Below are 21,203 nucleotides of genomic sequence, written 5' to 3'. Positions count from 1 at the left end.
TTTTAGAAAAAAAAATGTTGCATATTTTGTGTTTGTCATTAAAGGCCCAAAAAGGGCACAAAACAAACAAACAAAAATAAATAAATAAACTTGACGGATAGATCTTAAGTTCATCTCAAGATTTATGCCTTGAAAATAAAAAAAATAAAAACTTTTTCGCAACACTATTATGAGTAGAACACTATTTGGATCCCTAGGAATTTTAGTGGGATTTGCCAAATTATAGTTGCTTAAAAAACAATAATGAATTAAAATCAATGTTGTTATGAACTATTGACCTATTTAAGGCTCCAACTATCAACTATCCCACTTTGATATTTTTTAACGGCCGGTTAAAGTACTATTACAAAAAAAAACACATCAAAAAGTGGAATAAAATAGCAAACAGCTGAAATGTAGCGAGAAAAAGTTGCAAGGCTGACTGTAATATCACAAAGGTGTATTATATGATGTTGTTTTTCTTTGAAACTGTCGTTGCTCAAAAAATAATAATGAATCAAAATCAATGTTGTTGGGAATTATTGACCTATTGAAGGCTCCAATTATTTCCAATGAAATATTCCACACAATAATTTTTGAAAAAAAATGTTGCATATTTTGTGTGTTTGCCATTAAAGGCACAAAAAGGGCACAAAACAAACAAACGAAAATAAATAAATAAACTTGACGGATAGATCTTAAGTTCATCTCAAGATTTATGCCTTGAAAATAAAAAAATAGAAACTTTTTCGCAACACTATTATGAGTAGAACACTATTTGGATCCCTAAGAATTTTAGTGGGATTTGCCAAATTATAATTGCTTAAAAAACAATCGAGGATGTCGTTGTGGCTTGTGCAGCCCTTTGAGACACTTGTGATTTAGGGCTATATAAATAAACATTGATTGATTGATTGATTGATAATGAATTAAAATCAATGTTATGAACTATTGACCTATTTAAGACTCAAACTTTGATATTTTTTAACAACCTGTTAAAGTACTATTACAAAAAAAAAACACATCAAAAAGTGGAATAAAATAGCAAACAGCTGAAATGTAACGAGAAAAAGTGGCAACGTTGACTCTAATATCACAAAGGTGTATTATATGTTGTTGTTTTTCTTTGAAACTGTCATTGCTCAAAAAATAATAATGAATCAAAATTAATGTTGTTAGGAATTATTGACCTATTGAAGGCTCCAATTATTTCCAATGAAATATTCCACACAACATTTTTTGAAAAAAAATGTTGCATATTTTGTGTGTTTGCCATTAAAGGCACAAAAAGGGCACAAAACAAACAAACGGAAGTAAATAAATAAACTTGACGGATAGATCTTAAGTTCATCTCAAGATTTATGCCTTGAAAATTAAAAAAAATTAAAAATATTGTATGACTTTTTCGCAACACTATTATGAGTAGAACACTATTTGGATCCCTAAGAATTTTAGTGGGATTTGCCAAAAACATAATTGCTTAAAAAACAATAATGAATTAAAATCAATGTTGTTATGAACTATTGACCTATTTAAGGCTCCAACTATCAACTATCCCACTTTGATATTTTTTAAGGGGTAAATGTTGCATATTTTGTGTTTTTGCCATAAAAAACAAAAAATGTTTTAACAAAAAAAGGCATAATACATCAAAAATATAATTTTCTATCAACAAATGGATCTGAAGTCGACTTAAAGATTTAGGGGTTGAAAACAAAATACTAATATGTGACTTCTTTTTAAAATTGTTATGACTGAGACTAGTCCATGTCCCCGTGACCAAACTTGAGCAGAGCCCTAAAGGTTAAAAAAATCAATATATTGTAAATGTTTTAAAAATGAAAACATCAAAATGGCCCTCGTGTGCTTTGATTTTTTTTTAGCGTGCGGCCCTATATGGAATATTTTGGCATTTTTGTCTGCTATAATATGCATTAGAGAGCAGTGCCCCACCAGATAGAAGGACTTGAAATAAAAGTTGAATTTCTAGCGCACATGTGATCACAAGAGAACAACAGATGTAGACACAGGACTGTCACATTGTTGACTCAGGGTCAATTCCTGGAGGAAGTACATTGGTTACATGATAACATTATTTGCAAGCAAGCTGACCACAATATTTCTTTATGAGTGTCAAATATGTCACACCTGCTCAAGCTGTCATTAATATGTCATGTTTATATTACTCCAAATTGACTCATCAATATATTTTTAATTTGATGCTGTGATTCAGCATCTTTTTGTTTGCTTTTCCTACAACACACTTGTTATTACATGGTAACTTAACCTCATAACAAAAACACAAATCTTAAAAATAAAACAATGTTATTAGAATACAATTGCTTTAGAGTTGACTGTGTTTTTTGTGGCTGCTGTAAATCATTAAAGTCATTTAATCCCTTTACTGTAATAACTATCATCTTAAGAGAGTACCATGACAACTAATGTATGATTTATTAGTCTTTTAATTATGTTTTTGCCTGGTTAACAGCAGTACACAAAAAAGTTGTTGATGAGGGTTCTTAGGTAAATGTTTGTAACTTTAGTTTCTGTTTTATTTGAACAATTCTGTTGCCGATCCCACTGTTTGTATCAAACATGCTTCACTGATGAGAGTATTTGGCGAGCGTCGTTTTGTCCTACTAATTTTGGAGGTCCTTGAACTCACTGTAGTGGGTATATTTGAGCTCAATTTCCTATGTCCTCTGAGTATTTAATTTATAGCAGCATTTCTCATGACATTATCTGTATGTAATATTGCCTGCATTTCTGATAGTTGTGTGTATGTCATTTTGTTCCAGACCACAGCAAACATTACCTAGCTTGCAAAAATTTTAATAAATCCATTAGAAGAAGACAGCCTGCAGTTTCCTTTACCTTGGACACACACATCTATACCTTTGGCCATTAAAAGCAAGTCATTTACAGGAGTTATCTCACCTTCAGAGAAGTTTTACTAATGTTTTCCAATGTTATAAAAATGTGTAGAATAAATATTACATTTCAACATTTCTTTCAACAAAGATTTGTGTCAGCCTGCGACACATAGTCATATTTTTATAGTAGGCTAATATAGCTAATATAGACACTTATATCATGTGTTGACTTCATTATACCACTTATGGAAGGCTTTTAATTTTTTGCGGCTCCAGACAGATTTTTTTTTGTATTTTTGGTCCAATTTGGCTCTTTCAACACTTTGGGTTGCCGACCCCTGGGATAGACAAAAGGACAGAGCTTTTTGACAACAACGTCGGACTACAATGGCGGACTTGCGCAAAGTTTGGAGGAAGTAGGAAGAAAAGAAAGATTGTTTTGTAAATATCCCCGCCATGCCTCCACGGTTTGATTTCAAATTTGCGGCACTAATGCAAATCCAAATATACAAAACCAGGTAATAATAGGTAAGAACATTTTGTTTTGCATGATATGTCCCCTTTAAAGTACCATGCTAGCATAAATGATCATCTACAGCAGAGGTGTCAAAGTCGTTTTCACTGAGGGCCACATCGCAGTTATGTTTGGCCCCAGAGGCCAAGTGAATACTATTATTACTAAATTGTTTTATGCATTTAATTAGTAGATTTTTTTAAAACTAAAATGTAAAAAAAATATGGTAAGTTGCAATTATTTCACCTCAAAATTTAGTGTGTATTACTGTAAATGGAAAAACAGTACTGCTGTTTTTATGGTAAGAAAAAGGCAGCTCAGTTGCCAGAATTTTACTGTAACATTTACATTTGTTTTTTTATTAAAAATAAAAAAACTGCAATTTTACAGTAACATTTTGGCACCTGAGCTGCCAGTTTGTTTGTTTGTTTTTAACCGCAAATCAACAACTGTAGATTTTTCGGTGTATTACTGTAAATGCCAAAACGGCACCACAGTTTATTACAGTAAAAAAAAGTACATTTTTTTTCATTTAGAGAAAAATACTGTAAAAACCGCAGTAAATTTCACAATTTTACCATGAAATCTACTGCTACTTTTACATTGCACAGTTTGATGGATAACTTGCTTTGAAATCATTATTATTAGTATTTATTTATATTTAAAAAGTGGTTTTAATGTTTGGTAATATATTTTTGCATGATTAGACAATAATTACGTTAAAGGCCTACTGAAACCCACTACTACCGACCACGCAGTCTGATAGTTTATATATCAATGATGAAATCTTAACATTATAACACATGCCAATATGGCCGGGTTAACTTATAAAGTGACATTTTAAATTTGCCGCTAAACTTCCGGTTCGAAACGCCTCTGAGGATGACGTATGCACGTGACGTAGACCGGCGAACACGGGTATGCCTTACACATTGAAGCCAATACGAAAAAGCTCTGTTTTCATTTCATAATTCCACAGTATTCTGGACATCTGTGTTCGTGAATCTGTTGCAATCACGTTCATTGCATTATGGAGAAGGAAGCTGAGCAAGCAAAGAAGAAAGTTGTCGGTGCGAAATGGACGTATTTTTCGAACGTAGTCAGCAACAACAGTACACAGCCGGCGCTTCTTTGTTTACATTCCCGGAAGATGCAGTCAAGATGGAAGAACTCGGATAACAGAGACTCTAACCAGGAGGACTTTTGACTTCGATACACAGACGCCTGTAGAGAACTGGGACAACACAGACTCTTACCAGGATTACTTTGATTTGGATGACAAAGACGCAGACGTGCTACTGTGAGTATGCAGCTTTGGCTTCTAAACATTTGATCACTTGACCGTATGTGCGCAACTTTTTTTTGCGTATGTACGTAACTTTTTAAAAATATATAAGCTTTATGAACCTTGGGTTAGGTGAACGGTCTTTTGGGCTGAGTGATTGTGTGTGTTGATCAGGTGTTTGAATTGTATTGGAGTGTTCTATGGAGCTAGGAGCTAGCAGAGGAGCTAGGAGCTAGCGTAACAAACACGCAGGTGTTTTTATGCAGGATTAATTTGTGGCATATTAAATATAAGCCTGGTTGTGTTGTGGCTAATAGAGTATATATATGTCTTGTGTTTATTTACTGTTGTAGTCATTCCCAGCTGAATATCAGGTCACCCCCGGCTCTCACAGCATCTTCCCTATCTGAATAGCTTCAACTCCCCACTAGTCCTTCACTTGCACTTTACTCATCCACAAATCTTTCATCCTCGCTCAAATTAATGGGGAAATTGTCGCTTTCTCGGTCCGAATCTCTCTCACTTCATGCGGCCATCATTGTAAACAATAGGGAACTTTGCGTATATGTTCAACTGACTACGTCACGCTACTTCCGGTAGGGGCAAGCCTTTTTTTTATCAGATACCAAAAGTTGCAATCTTTATCGTCGTTGTTCTATACTAAATCTTTTCAGCAAAAATATGGCAATATCGCGAAATGATCAAGTATGACACATAGAATAGATCTGATATCCCCGTTTAAATAAAAAAAATTAATTTCAGTAGGCCTTTAACATAATTTGTGATTAGATGGAGTACTTGTTTTTTTCCCTCCCAAAATAGAAAGAGAGAATACATTTAGTAAGAGAAGTTAGAGTACTTTATTGATACATATTATTTCCAGGCTTTCAAGGGCCAGATAAAATGAAGTAGCGGGCCACATCTGGCCCCCGGGCCTTGAGTTTGACACCCGTGATCTACAGTGCCATGTCGTTCATGCATGTATGCACTTTGAATCAGGGCTAATAGCATCTGTGGTCACGACGTAACCCCTGTTGACTTCAGCATGGGCCGCCAATATGCGGACGTGTGAGCGAGCAGAATTGTGCGTCCAAACGCAGCTGCGCTAAACACAATCACACAGTTGGTTTGCGATGACTTTACACCGCATTAAAATGGATATCTTGTCAAGGACACGTAGTAAGCACTTGCTCCATGTCTCCTCTCGCCATGTTGTTCAGCCAGCATCCAACAAAGGACTCCGGTGGGCCGTTAGCAAGGTCATAAAAAGTGTCTGGAAAACCAACACTGTAAAAAACATATTCAATCAAACTTAAATGCAGTGGTGGCTTCTCTTAAAGAAGCAGTAAAAATGAATAAACTGGAATGTATATTAAAGTTATTCCATTAACTTATGGGTGGTAGGACTAGCAATTCTGCCTAGCAACAAGTGGCCAACGTATTAAGACATAACAATCAAAATAAACTCAATGATGGATAATACCAACTTTGTTGGCTGATTGGGGGACATTTATGCGTTTTAGTTTTAATATTTTATCGGTTTAAATGGCTAAACTTTGATTGCTTTAAATGTTGTTTTGTTATTGTAGCACTTTGAGATGTGTTTAAATGTAAAAAAATAAGTTAACCCTTGTTGAAAGTAAAACTTATAATAAGTAAAAGACACTTTTAAAAGAAGGTCGGAAGACAAAGGGGCATTTCCTTTACAGACGCACCTCACAGCTCTCATTTGGAACATTTTGAGTCGTCATACAGGCGTGAAAAGTAAGTCAACACTATAAATGATTGGTAAAAACAAGTTTGTTATAGTTATGATTTATTTGTTTCGGACATGTTGACCAAAGTGTGGAGATTTGTATTGCAAATGTGCCTCACACAACTTATTTTTGAACATGTCTAATATGTGTGTCGTGATACCGACATTGGAGCCTTTAGAATTGGTCGATACCGATATTAATTCGATACGACATCAACATGAATCAATAGGCCCTTTTCCACCATAAGGTTTGGCTCCTGGAACCTCTGGTTCCTGGATCTATGGGTTCCTGTTGAAGTGTGTGGTTTGTGTTTCCACCACATTTCACAGTTCAGACAGGTAGTTTATACAAATCAGGCTGATGACGTATGGAGGAGTGTGTTACTATATTTCTATACTGATACCATATAAATAAACAGACAATGTTCGGTCAAAATTATTTTAGTAAAAAGTATGTGGTTGAAATACAAAGCAATTATTTACAAAACGGTATGATGTAAAAATTAAAAGTGTACCAAATTGTCCATACAAAGTCAAGCTTTTGTCCGCCATGTCCCACAGTCAGAAAGTCGTCCTCTCGGTAAATGATGAATTCATCAGAATCAGACGATTCCTTTTGGTCCATTTCAGCTGTATATAACAATATCAATAAACACAGGATTTTTACCTTGTTGTTATGGAACATTTCTCTGATTTGGTCTAGTTTGGTTCCAGTGAGGCTGTTCACATTAAGGTGGATAATGTGTAGCCCACTTCAACCAAAGAGAACATCAGAGTCCGCTAGGGAGAGGTACTGTCCAGGAGATGGTGGGATGACCATGTTGGTTGTTTGGAAGGAGAGGCTTGGGGTAGGGGGAGAGAGGCTCCCTGGTGCTTTTTAAAAATGTATGAAAATGGTAAAAGATGGGTAAAAAAATATATTTTTTGTTTTAATATGGTTTCTGTAAGAGGACACACATGACACAAACCTGCCTAATTGTTAGAAATCCCACTGTTTAAATTAAACATGCTTCACTGAAGAAAGTATTTGGCGAGCGCCGTTTTGTCATACTAATTTTGGCGGTCTTTGAACTCACGTAGTTTGTTTACATTACTTATGCTGTGCATGAATGCACAAATGTGAGTTTTGTTGATGTTATTGACTTGTTGGACCTCTAATCAGGTATGTTTGGTCAGTGGATGATCGCAAGCTAATCGATGCTAACATGCTAATTAGGCTAGTTGTATGTACACATTGCATCATTAGGCCTCGTTTGTAGGTATATTTGAGCTCATTTAATTTCCTTTACTTATGTCCTTTGTGTATTTAAATTGTCTCAAGACACATTATCTGTATGTAATATTGGCAGCATTTTTGATAGTTGTTTGTGTGCCATTTTGTTCCAGACCACAGCAAATGTTACCCAGCTTGCAAAGATTGTAATAAATCCATTAGAAGAAGACAACCTGCCGTTTCCTTTAACTTGGACACACACATCTTAACCTTTGGCCATTCTAAGTCAGTAACTTCCAGGAGTTATCTCACCCTCTGAGAAGCCTCCATTTTACTAATAATTTCCAATGTTTTAAAAATGCATAGAATAAATATAAATTCAACATTTCTGTCAACAAAAATTTGCGTCAGCCTGCGACAGATAGTCATTTTGATTGTAGGCTATTATTGCAAATATAGACACCTACATCGTGTGTTGCCTTTATCATAAGACTTATATGGCTTTTGTTTTCCTGCGGCTCCAAACAGATTAGTTTTTTTGTATTTTTGGTCCAATTTCAACCTTTTGGGTTGCCAACCCCTGCCACCACAGCATCAAAGTCCTGTAAGAAACACTTGATTGTACCATGTAAGTCCAAACAGTAAATATAACAAAGTGTACTCTTTTTTCCCCAAAATCAAACCCTGAAATTAGAAAACTTTTGATTGTATTGTGTAATGACTGTACAGTTAAAAATAGTAGTTAAAATGATAGTCAATGGGGACTTTTGATTCTAATCTGCTATAAAATGTGTAGCCTCACCCTACAGAAAATATAACATTGCTTCAAAATTAATTATTTGCTTTGCCAGGTACAAACTTTTTTATATTAAAATCTTTTTTTCAAGCGTGACCTGGCCTAGGGGGCAGCAAAACAAAGTTACAGAAATACATACAACAATGAAAACAGCAGCAGTCACACACCACAGTTAAAAATATAAATTACCTACAATATTAACATAAAAACATGCAACTGGTCAAAAAACTATAAAATGTTTCAGTTTATGTAAAATATGTATATTTATTATGCCTGATCTTTCTCCCAGTGCCCCAGCCCTTTAACATTTACTATCTGGCTGATAACTCATGTTATACAAATTAAAGAAACAAAAACAAAAAAAGCAACAACATTATTAGATCAAATCAAAGGATTGAAATAATTAAAAAAAAAAAAAAAAAAACATGACATTTTTGCCATTTTTATTTAGGACTAAAGTTGATTTGAGCAAAAAAGTGGAAAAAAATATAAATCCAAAATGTTTGTATATACACTATTAACTCCCTGAGGACTGTTTGGACCTTTAGACTTAGACAAACTTTATTGATCCACAAGGGAAATTGTTCCACACAGTAGCTCAGTTACAAAGGATGGAAAGGGTAAGGATGGAAAGGATAATGCAGGTATAAATTAGACTAAAAAATGTACTGTAGTAGCAATATAAAATATAACATATAGGTAATATTAATATATTATGTATACAGTATATGATATATATTGATATATTATATTATATGTTTATATAATATATACAATATATAACAATTACCATGAACAATATTACAGTATATGTAACAGCTGCAGCATAAAATACAGCTTTTTAGTTACTCTAATGGGCTAAAATTTTATAATGTGTCATTGTATATATGAAAGCATTTAAAATGAAAACTTTTAAATGAAACTTGAAAAAAACTCTCTGAGGAAAAATCTCTAGTACCACAACCAAAAATAAGAAAAAAATATACCTGAAAGGACAAAAAAAGTCCCCAATATATTGATCAACTTGCATCATGCATGACTGAGTTTTGCGTTTTGTGACAAATTTTTCAGCAGATTTTGGACGAATTTGCGTTCAAATGATGTTTGGCAGCCGGCTAACCGCCATTCGTTCCCATGTAAAAACCCTCCTTGAGAAGATTGACCCGCATGTCTCGCATATAAAGTCCCAGATTAGTCCCACCTATTAGTAGGGATGATGTATGATATGCATCCAGGTTGTATTATTTCATGGTGGACAAAAGCCTGCAGTGAAGATAAAAACCTTCCCTCAAATGCCAGCTCGTCTGTGGCATTTAGGCGGGCATGTGTGTGATCGTGTTGCTGTCGTCCGCCTAAACGCTCAGCACCAGCTGATGCTAATTGAGGTCACGGCAACAAAGCGGCACGAGGCCTTGGGAGAGGTCGCGGGTCTGCTTCCTGCTGGTGTTGAGTCCTTCTTCCCGTCTCACGCTTGTTCTCGCATCCTTTGCTGCTGTTTTTTATCTGAATGAATGATGCATGCAGTTAAGCTAAGGATATTTTTGCTAAATGTGTTTAATGTGCTCACTCACGTCACCCTAGTGTCACATTGGGTCTGGATGAAAAACGTACACATGAATGTCTTCAGGGCTGAGTGGACTAACAATTCTGTCATTTGCAGCTCTTATAATAGATACGCTGCTGCTGAGATTAGCAGCGCTCATCTCTTTATCACATTCCGGCACAGGAGCTCATGCAAATACCATTTTTTAGCTGTAATTTCCCCTTCCCCCCGCTCGGCTAATAGCTTCCTCAGAAAATCATTCACAATCTCTCATGACTTGATGACGTTCCTCTCGAAATAATACCACTTTTATTTATGAAGAAGTGGAGCTAAAAAAATTCTGCCTTTCTAAAGGGTTAACTCTGCAGTTGTTTGATACTATAGGAATGGTGTGTATGGACAGGCATAAACTAAATAGTTTTGTGGGCCACATTTCCAAAAAGTTAAGAACCACACTGCAAAAACTGAGATCTAAGTAAGATTAACAATCTCAAATAAGGGTGATATTTGCTTATTTTCTGTCTAATAAGATAATTCTTCTCACTAAGCAGATATTATGTTAGAGTGTTTTACTTGTTTTAAGGGTTTTGGTCCTAAAATATCTCAGTAAGATATTACAGCTTGTTGCTGAGATTTGATGACCTATATTGAGTAAAACATGCTTGAAACTAGAATATCAACTGTTGCAAAGCTGTGTCATCAACACTCACAAGTATAAAACTACTTTTTTAAAGTAATAATTTCTTATTTCAAGGATGAAATAAAAAATCATGACTTTGACACAATTGTGTCTCATAATTAAAACAGATGACAGCCAAATGGACTTTGCTGTTTTATTTTCAATGAAACAATAGAAAAGATGTACTCATATAGTAGTACAGTTGGCACAGTACAATCATTTAACATGTGACATTTCTAACCATTTTGAACAGAAATAGTTCATGCACATTCAGATGAGTTCTTCAAAATTACAAATAAAAAATTTTTGGCCGGGGGCCGGGCTGTATATATGTGCACTAATTGACTGAAAGAGCACGCTCTTGGCGCGATGATGTCATGTTATCGATGGAAAAATGCATTTTTAGACAATATGATTTGCCTGAGCGGCTAGTAGACCCCGAGATTAACAAGCGGTTGCCTTGTTGCCTTTCCATGAAGAAAAATAAACTAGTTTTAAGTATAAGTTTGCTGGTTTCAAGAAATGTAAAACCGAGCGTGTCATTATGTCAAGATAATGGCACTAGCATTTACTTAATTTAAAAATATTTTTCAACATATGGAGAAAAAAGGTCTCTTTTTTTTCTGTCAAGAAAAGTGCACTTGTTATTAGTGAGAATATACTTATTTTAAGGTATTTTGGGGTTAATTGAAATTAGCTAATTTTACTTGTTTTGGAAAGTCTTGACAAGCCACATTTTCTTGTTCTATTGGCAGATAATTTTGCTTAGTTCAAATAAAATACCCCTCATTTTTAAATATTTTTTTCTTGTTTTTGAACACTGACTTTTTGCAGTGCAGGGCACGGACTTCTCCCTTCACTATTAGTCTTATTTTGTATATTGCCTAGAGCAGTGTTTTTCAACCACTGTGCCGAGGCACACTAGTGTACCATTAGATACAGTCTGGTGCGCCGTGGGAGATTATGTAATTTCACCTCATTGGAAAGGGACAAGCGGTAGAAAATGGATGGGATGGATGGATGGGTTAAAAAGGATGTAATGGATGGATGGTTAAAAAATTTTTTTGCAAACCAGTAATTATAATCTGCAAATAATGTGCCGTTGTTGAGTGTCTGTGCTGTCTAGAGCTCGGCAGAGTAACCGTGTAATACTCTTCCATATCAGTAGGTGGCGGCAGGTAGCTAATTGCTTTGTAGATGTCGGGAACATGGTTTGTTGTTGTGATCACAATATGCAGGCGACAGCGGGAGGCAGTGTGCAGGTAAAAAGGCATCTAATGCTTAAACCAAAAATAAACAAAAGGCGAGTGCCGCTAAGAAAAGGCATTGAAGCTTAGGGATGGCTATGCAGAACGAAACTAAAACTGAACTGGCTGCAAAGTAAACAAAAGACTTAAAGCACGTGGAGCAGACGGCGTCCACAAAGTACATCCGAACATGACATGACAATCAACAATGTCCACACAAGGAAAGATAAAAACAACTTAAATAGTCTTGATTGCTAAAACAAAGCAGGTGCGGGGAATAGTGCTCAAAGGAAGACATGAAACTGCTACAGGAAAATACCAACAAAAGAGGAAAAGCCACAAAAATAGGAGTGCAAGACCAGAACTAAAACACTACATGCAGGAAAGTATATTCATAGCTAGAATTCACTGAAATTCAAGTATTTCTTATATATATATATATATATATATATATATATATATATATATATATATATATATATATATATATATATATATATAAAATAAATACTTAACTTTCAGTGAATTCTAGCTATATATAAATATGTATTTTATATATATATATATATATATATATATATATATATATATATATATATATATATGTATATATATATATATATATATGTATATATATATATATATATATATATATATATATATATATATACATATAAATGAAATAAATACTTGAATTTCAGTGTTCATTTATTTACACATATACACATAACACTCCTCTCTACTCATTGTTGTATTTGAAAGTGCAATGCTTTGCAGCCAGTTGCACAGCCTTTGAAGGAGCATAGGTATGTGCAGTGTAATATTCTGGGTTGGAGTCAATAACCAGGCGAGGTGATGAAGTTACGTCTCTTTACTTCATACTTCAGAATCGACTCCCACACTTGACGTCAGGGTGCGCAATACAACGTAAACCGTTGGCCAACCAAAAAGTAACTTTTTGGTTGGCCAACGGTTTACAGAAGACATTTGATTTATTGTGCCAGAGTTACAGGAGCGCTCTGCTGTATTGAAGGAACTTCTGCTAAAATGTGAGTTTTTCACAATATATTTTTTTAACTGGCCACCAGTTGAATAACCGAAATGATGAAAAAGAGAGGACCTAAAATGAAACCTTGAGGAACACCACTAGTATAACTGAAGAAGTTGAACAAATGACTACTGACTGCATCTGAAGTAAACAAGCTACAGCAACATCTTACCCAGCAGGCACAAGACATTGATGCAACGTTGATTATACATACATGTCCTATAAAACTGACTTTGAAACAACGTTGCATAATAGTTGTGTTTGTAAATTCAGATAACGTTGATGTCCAACGTTGGACCCACGTTGTTGGTTGGGAAATGACCACATTTCAATGGTCAAATCAACGTCACAACTTGACATTGAATAAATGTCAAAAACGATGTTTCAACATTGTATTTGTGTTGCAGAATATTGGTTAGGAAATGACCAAAATTCAATGGTCAAATTAACGTCAGAACCCACCGTTGATTAAACGTTGTCAAAAAGCATGTTGTTTCAACGTTATGTTTGAGTTGCTCAGTGTCAGGACCTAATTCAACAAGTTCCCAACGTTGTTTAAATGTCTTGTCCCTGCTGTGTAGTTACATAAGTGCAGAAAAAATTTGCAGCTGCCAAAATGGGGAAGACTTAAAGGGGTGCCTCGAGGGACATCTTAGTTATGTAAATCACAAGTTTGGACCCCAGAGTTGTATGTTTGCTAGCAAGGTTGAAATGTCAATGCAAGGATCTGCCAGTGTGTTCACAGTGGTCCAAATTCTTCTAGTGTTTTAATAAAAATAAAAATAAAAATAGATATATTTTCATTTAAATTTGCCGTAAAACTGGGGAATTGCACTTTTTGGGGGAATTTTACTAGATTACATATACTGTATACTTACAGCGTGTATATGAAATGTTGTTGCCGATTTTCGGTTGATTTTTAGAGGACTTTATAGGCGGAATAGATTAATCTCATTACTTGCATTGTTAGCCGCCATGTACTAGAATTGTTTCACTATTTAGAATGCACATGTGGTCCCATAAGGATTGTAAATGATGGGCAAAATTCTCCAAAAAGTGCAGTTACCCTTTAAAACCTCTTTGACGCTGTCAATCACTCGGAGTCTAAATGAAATGAAATTATATTAAATTTAATACATTTTGATTTATATTTGATATACAAAGTATTTTACAGAATTGTATTACATTTGTATATAGTTATTTGATCCTATAGGAATGGTGTGTGGACATTTGTAGCCCACAGGAAATATAAATGAGTAAATAAAAATAACATGCTGGTATTGTTTTGCTGGACAAAATAAATTATTTTTAGAAACTTACAGTATGAATGGGTGAAAAAAAAAAAAAGCACACGTTTTGCAATACACAATACAATTGTTTACTACGGTGAGAGAAAAAAAAGTAATCCAAGCAAAATTAAAATATCTAAAATTCAGGTTCACAACTAGATATTTTTTCCGAGTATATTAGAACAAATTTACCCATCAAAAACAAAATAAACTGTAATTTGGGATATATTTCTTCAAATAGCTGCGATGAGGTGGCGACTTGTCCACACTGTAAAAACTGTTGCCTAGATCTAACTCAATAAAAATAAGGCAACATTTTCCAAGCAATTTTTGTTAGTTTAGTAAACTAATTGGTATTTTGAGTAAGTAGAACTTAATAATATGCATTTCGATTTATGCAAAAAGATTAAGTTGCGTTTACACGTAAAGCCAACAAATTGAGTAAAATCAATGTAAAAAACATCAGCATATTAAACACACAAGACTTAATTAAAGTAAGTAACATTTAAATGAAAAAATAATTTGTGTACTCAATTTTATTAATTTTGACCAACTTACCCTTTCTTTGTTTTGAAAATGGAAACCGCTTAAAATAATTACTTAGAATAATAATAAAAAAATCAAGACATATCAAATTCCAACCTTTATTAAATCATTATCATATAAAAACAGTGGCAATGAGCTGGACAGTATGAACAGTCAACATCCATATTTAGTGCATAGAATGCATGACCTCAACTTTTTAAAGTGCTGTATAGAACACCTTCACAGTAGTTTTCTTTTTTTAACCGTATACATATTATTAAAACATTTTCACAAGCCATATCCAAACCGTGTCAATAAGCTGGAGAGTATTAACAGTCAAGAACATCAGTATACGGTATAACTCGGTTGGTAGAGCGGCCGTGCCAGCAACTTGAGGGTTGCCGGTTTGATCCCCGCTTCCGCCATCCTAGTCACTGCCGTTGTGTCCTTGGGCAAGACACATTACTAGGGATGTTAACAATTAATCGATTTTCGATTAATTGCCGTTAAGAAATTACCCGATTAAAATTAACGATTTCAATTAATTGACAATTCCGTTCTGTCACGGTCGGTGCGGTGGTTTTCTGTGTGAAGGTAATGCTGAGTTTATACCTCGCTAGTCCACACGAGGGAGTTGTTGCTTATTGTACTTTTTCCAAGCAGCAACACCATCACGTGACCAGCCCTACATGTCCGCTGTACACATGAGAGTCCACATGCGAGAGAAGAAAAACAAACATGAAGCGACGCAAGAGAAGTGCTGTGTGGGAACATTTCACCCTAAAAGAGGACGATGCAACGTGCAAAATATGTAAGGCTGTTTTGAAGTACAACAATTCAACCAGTTCGTTAAATTACCACCTAAAAAGTTTACATGCCGCTGTGCTTGGAGGAGAGAGTGGAGGCGGAGCACGGCCAGGCCAGCCCTCCGTCGCCGAAGCGTTTTCCAAAAGAAAAGCGGTGTGTGATGACGCACGGGCAGAGGGCATCACCCAGAGGATTTGCAACATGGTTGAAAAGGATATGCTGCCTATAAGCATTGTGGATGGCAAGGGGTTTCGTGAGTTGATGAACTATTGTGAGCCAGACTACCAAATCCCTTCTCGAGAAACAATAACAACCCGCATAGAGGCTCGCTACAAAAGAAAGAAAGCCGAGCTGAAAGCACGACTGGCCAACACGCATGTAGCAATAACCACTGACTGTTGGACGTCAAATACAACAGAGAGCTATATCACCGTCACTTGCCACTACATGGAGGACTGGCTGATGAGGTCGGCAGTCCTAGCCACAGAGAGTATGCCGATGAGCCATACGGCTGATAATTTAGCAGAACGGCTGAATGAAATTGTGCATGCATGGGGGCTGACCGGGCGAGTGATAGCCTGTGTTCACGACAACGCGAGTAACATCGTCTTAGCAAACAGCCAACCTCGAGTCGACTGGGCCTCTGTTCCATGCTACACCCATACCCTACAACTGGCCATCAACGATGGTTTCGCTGGGACCCTGCACCAAGTCATCGCAGCTGCAGGAAGATTGGTCAAACACTTTAAGCACAGCACTAAAGCCACCAAAGCGCTGGAAACCAAGCAAGGCCAAATGGGCTTGGAACGCCACCAGCTCATTCAATCCTGCAAAACGAGGTGGAATTCAGTCTGTGACATGTTTGCGAGACTGGTGGAGCAGCGGTGGGCGGTGTGCGCCGTACTATCAGACCGCACGTTCACCAAGCTGTCTGATGCTCGGACACTTGAGATCAGAGACGACCACTGGAAAATCATGGAGGAAATGGGCCCTGTTCTAGTCGCTCTGAAGACAGCAACTACCGTGATGTCTACAGAGACTGAGGTAGAGTATTACTTTACCCCCCCCCCCCTTGCACGATTTTGTCATTTGAATTTGAATGCTACTTTATGCATATCACTGTTCTCTGTGTAATATATTTCCAATGTCATATATTATGAGTAAAAAAAAAGAGGGGGAAAGAAAACGTAAGCTTTCTTTTAGTTGACCTTGTACCTATTTACCTAACCTGTGAATCTGTACTGTTATGAAACTTTTCTATACAAAGGAACTAAACTCAACTAATATATATTTTTTTCTTCAGGTGTCCATATCCAACACGTATCCCATCAGCTTCGGTTTAATCGACGTGCACCTCAAGAAGAGAGTCGAGGGAGACTCAGGCAAAGTGGCAGAATTCAAATCTAAAGTGGCTGCTTCACTGAGCAGACGGATGAAGGTAACAGCTAATGTCTATTATTAATATTATTATTGCAGCATCTAATAAATAACCTATACAAAACATACATAGCATTGTACAAAATATGCATTGCCCATGTAAGGTTAGGTGGCACTGCTTGCTTATTATATTAATAATTGAAGTTATATTATTTATTTGTTTTTATTTGACACAGATTGCATCTGATGACTTCCTAACATCAACCCCAATGATAGCAACGATGGTGGACCCTCGGCACAAGCACCTGTCATTTCTCAGCCCAGCCAGGAGGATTTCAGCAAATGCCAAACTGCTTGAACTGGCTCAAACAGAAGATGTGAGCTCCACATCCACAACAGCAGATGGAGCAAGCTCTGCCTCTGCCAGTACCACTGGAGAGGAGGAGGAGGGGGCTCAGCCAGACGTGCCTGTCCAGGAAGCTGCACCACAGAGACACACATCTGCTATGGTTCAACTCCTGGGTGCCTACTACACCAACCAGGTCACTAATGATGTGGAGAGAGAGCTGGACAGTTTTCTGAAGGATGCTGTGCCAAACCTTGATTCTGATCCCACAGATTGGTGGGGAAAAAATGAAGCAAGGTATCCGAGGTTGGCAAAAGTGGCAAAACGATACATGTGTATCCCTGCTACATCAGTGCCTTCTGAACGCGTGTTCTCAGCATGTGGCCTTACTGTAACCAAGCTGCGCTCACGGCTCACACCTGAGCATGTAGACATGCTCATATACTTGAATAAAAATGAATAAGCAATTGTACCCATGGGCCATGTTACATGTATGAGGCAGAGAGCCTTCTCTAAAATGTGACTTTTCCCTTTGTTAAAATTTCAATTGTCCACCTGCCTGATGATCTAAATATTAAGTTGATTGTTGTAGCCAGGGTTGGCTAAACTTGGCTTGCTTAATATTTTACTATCACGATCACCATTGTCTTTCAGGAATGTTTACTTGAAGTTGTTGTCAGCCTGTTTCAAGCTGACTGATTATTACATTAATGTTTACACTAATAGTTTGTGAGAGACAAACTAAGATGGGCATAGTGCATGCACTTTATTTTATTTTATGCAGTGACATGTTTTTCATTCAGTTCTTCTGTCAGCCTCACTTGAGCCCAAATGTTAAGTTGAATCAATGACTGTTCTTCTGCAGCAGGCTTAGGTTTACTTATTTTGCTGTTACTTACAATTTCAGGGATGTCTGCCTTATATTTTTTCAAGTTGACTGTCATATAGGCACTTTTCCCAGTTCAAGAGGGATTCAATTAATGTTGCAGCTTGCAGGCTGCTAGCCTTCTAATAGTTTGTGAGACAGACTAAGATGTGCATTGTGCATGTTGTGCACTTGATGTTACTTTATTTTTCTTGTCTTTACAGTAGTGAGTGAGTGACATGTTTTTTCACTTCAGTTCTTGTCAGCCTCACCTGAGTCCAAAGGTGAAGTTCTGCAGCAGACTGCAACAGCCAACAGGCTTACTTATTTGCTGCCTGCTGTTACAATTTTCAGGGATGTCTTCCTTGTATTTTTTCAAGTTGACAGATAGGCATTAGGCACCTTTCCCAGTTCAAGAGGGATTATATAAAATAAAGCTAGCTATTATGGCTGCTGCCACTACCAAGTCTTGCATGTGTGACAAGACTAAAGTGCACTTTATATTATATTCCTCATGTTACAAAGATGACTTACTTTTGTATCAAATAAACATTTGATTAGGGAATACAATGTCCTTTGTATTTTATACCAGCAAAATTTTGATTTTGATTTTGTACCTTATTGAGGGGAAATCTCAGATGGGGGGAAAACGCCGCTTTATCAACTAATCGATGATCGATCGATAAGGTTATCAACTATCAATTAATGAAATAATCGATAATTTGCATCCCTACACATTACCCACCTGCTCCCAGTGCCACCCACACTGGTTTAAAATGTAACTTAGATATTGGGTTTCACAATGTAAAGCGCTTTGAGTCACTTGAGAAAAAGCGCTTTATAAATGTAATTCGCTTCACTTATTTAGTGCATAAAAGAATGCATGACCTCAGCATCTCAAGTTTTACTTAGAACCTTCACAGTACAGTTTCTTGCTAAAACAATTTATTTATTATCTGTACTTCTGTAACAATTCACAAGCAGAACACCTTCACCATAGTGTCTTTCAGTGTGTATATTTTGAAACATTTTAACTTAAACAACTCACAGATGTGAAGTGAAATACATTTATATAGCGCTTTTTCTCCAGTGACTCAAAGCGCTTTACATTGTGAAACCCAATATCTAAGTTACATTTAAACCAGTGTGGGTGGCACTGGGAGCAGGTGGGTAAAGTGTCTTGCCCAAGGACACGACGGCAGTGACTAGGATGGCGGAAGCGGGATCGAACCTGCAACCCTCAAGTTGCTGGCACGGCCGCTCTACCAACCGAGCTATACCGCCCCAGATCCCTCTTTCTGACCAGCTAGAGCTTCACAGTGGGGCAATTTAGTGTGTATAAAACATAAAAAAAACTTAATTTACACACCAGAAACGATGACCTGGAGATTTGTATAAAACCTGAACAGGACAACATTCTGAAGAATTCCACTCAATGAACAATGTATAATGATTTTGAGCAGACACAAGAAAATAGCTGTTCAAAAGTGCAAGCTTACAGTCATGGCTCACTGCCTAAGCTAGAAGCTTGTTTTTGAGAGTCATGAATTTGGGGGTTGGTTTTGGGCGCAGTGTGTCGAGTCCCACAAAAAGTCTTTGAAACACCTCAAATGTTTTGGAAAGTTTGGATGGATACTCAAGATTAAGTGCATACGTCAACCCCAGAAGTAGGCAGCATGCTTTGGCTAGGTTTCCAAGATGAGTAAGGACTGGTACTCCCTCAATGATGATTCCTACTGCATTTGGCTCACGACAGATGTAGATGCTCATATTCCTCATTTCCAGGTCCTCATGAACAGTGGTCTCTACAGTTCCCTTTGAGATACAAAAACAGTAATTTAAAAAAACAAACATCTAATTTTATATTTAATATAAGTTGTGTGATTTAATTCAGATAATGATTACTTTTGTGAAGACCATTTTGAAAACTTTTGAATTAAATAAATAAATTTGAGATCTTGTACATTAAACTTGGTACAATAGATGCATTTCCAGCCACATGCTTTTTATTGGCATTTTTAATTTGCATATAAAAAACCTGAATAGAACCACCAGAAATTAAAACAAACAAACAAACAGTAATATGTTATATATATATATATATATATATATATATATATATATATATATATATATATATATATATATATATATAGAGTAAATGTTTTAATGCTTGTTTAAGGGGAGCATTTTTTGTTTGCATTGTTTTTTTTAGGGCAAACAGAAACACAAGACAGAAAGGCATCACTCTGTGGTGCTATGCTAATTGGCTATCCTGGGGCTCCTGCCAACTAGCTGCATGCTCGACCTCCACCTGACAACTGCTGGTTCAGTCAGTTCACATAAGTAAACCAAATTTAAGCTTGTACATCAGACTGATCCAAACCTGCTTTTAAACAATACTTACACAGTAGTCAGAGATTAGCTCCTGTCCACTCTCTCCCGTGTACTCTATGAGGCATCTCAGAGTCACATCTCTCTTCATCACTGCAGAGGCACTTGGGTCCTAGAGTTAATAGAAGAATAATAAATTAATTAATTTTGTTGGCAATTTTACTCCAAATCTGTGATATCGTTATTAGAGCATGATTACAGATTCAGTTGTAAACTTTTAAACCACTTTTAACCCACCTGTATCAGTTCCATCAACAAGTTCTTGATGTGCTGACCAGTCACTCCACCTTTTGCACTGAAGAGCTCCAGGAGTTTTGTAGTGTACCTGTCCAGCTGGGACATAAATGTTGATTCCAGTGGAACAGCAGTGCACCTTCGGAACTCTTCATTAATCTGTAAGACAGCAAATGTTGACCGTTACTGATATTAAGGGTTTTAGTATACATTTTCAGGCAAAAAGTGAGTCTAGTATGTCATGTCCAAGTCACAATGGAAACTTGGTCAGGAAAAATAGAATGATAAATCATTTACCTGGAATGGTTCGAAGAGGGCAGGCCATCTTTCCTTAAATTCTGCCACCCCAGCAGGAGACTTGGCAACCACTTCCTGTCTTCTCCAACTGTATACGTTCTGGCCATCATATCATTGATGCTCCTGGCACAGT

General features: G+C 36.5%; 1 protein-coding gene across 4 annotated transcripts; it reads left to right on the top strand.

Annotated features, from left to right (window-relative positions):
* The first annotated feature begins 15,314 nt into the window (after positions 1-15,314).
* LOC133632435 (E3 SUMO-protein ligase ZBED1-like) lies at positions 15,315-18,588 on the top strand. 4 transcript variants are annotated; one of them, XM_062024855.1, is made up of 4 exons: positions 15,315-15,561; positions 15,620-16,601; positions 16,861-16,995; positions 17,171-18,588. In XM_062024855.1, the coding sequence occupies exons 1-4, from the start codon at positions 15,440-15,442 to the stop codon at positions 17,741-17,743; spliced, it is 1,812 nt and encodes a 603-aa protein (XP_061880839.1). In that variant the 5' UTR covers positions 15,315-15,439; the 3' UTR covers positions 17,744-18,588. The 4 variants fall into 4 exon arrangements, with proteins under 4 accessions (XP_061880839.1, XP_061880831.1, XP_061880847.1 ...); XM_062024863.1 differs by having other exon boundaries at positions 15,333-16,601; positions 17,171-17,476; positions 17,553-18,588; XM_062024867.1 differs by having other exon boundaries at positions 15,431-15,561; positions 15,646-16,601; positions 17,171-18,586.
* The last annotated feature ends 2,615 nt before the right edge of the window (positions 18,589-21,203 follow it).

Source organism: Entelurus aequoreus, linkage group LG02 (genome assembly GCF_033978785.1).
Source record: "Entelurus aequoreus isolate RoL-2023_Sb linkage group LG02, RoL_Eaeq_v1.1, whole genome shotgun sequence".
Lineage (NCBI taxonomy): Eukaryota > Metazoa > Chordata > Actinopteri > Syngnathiformes > Syngnathidae > Entelurus > Entelurus aequoreus.
The sequence above is the reverse complement of the archived record's forward strand: the minus strand, read 5'-3'. Positions and strand labels throughout refer to the sequence as shown.

What these genes read in the sequence shown, in the direction of transcription:
- LOC133632435 (XM_062024847.1), top strand. Translation starts at nt 15,489, where the DNA reads ATGAAGCGACGCAAGAGAAGTGCTGTGTGGGAACATTTCACCCTAAAA. An exon ending in TGATGTCTACAGAGACTGAG is followed by an intron (nt 16,602 to 16,860) that starts GTAGAGTATTAC and finishes TTTTTTCTTCAG; the next exon opens with GTGTCCATATCCAACACGTA. An exon ending in CACTGAGCAGACGGATGAAG is followed by an intron (nt 16,996 to 17,170) that starts GTAACAGCTAAT and finishes TATTTGACACAG; the next exon opens with ATTGCATCTGATGACTTCCT.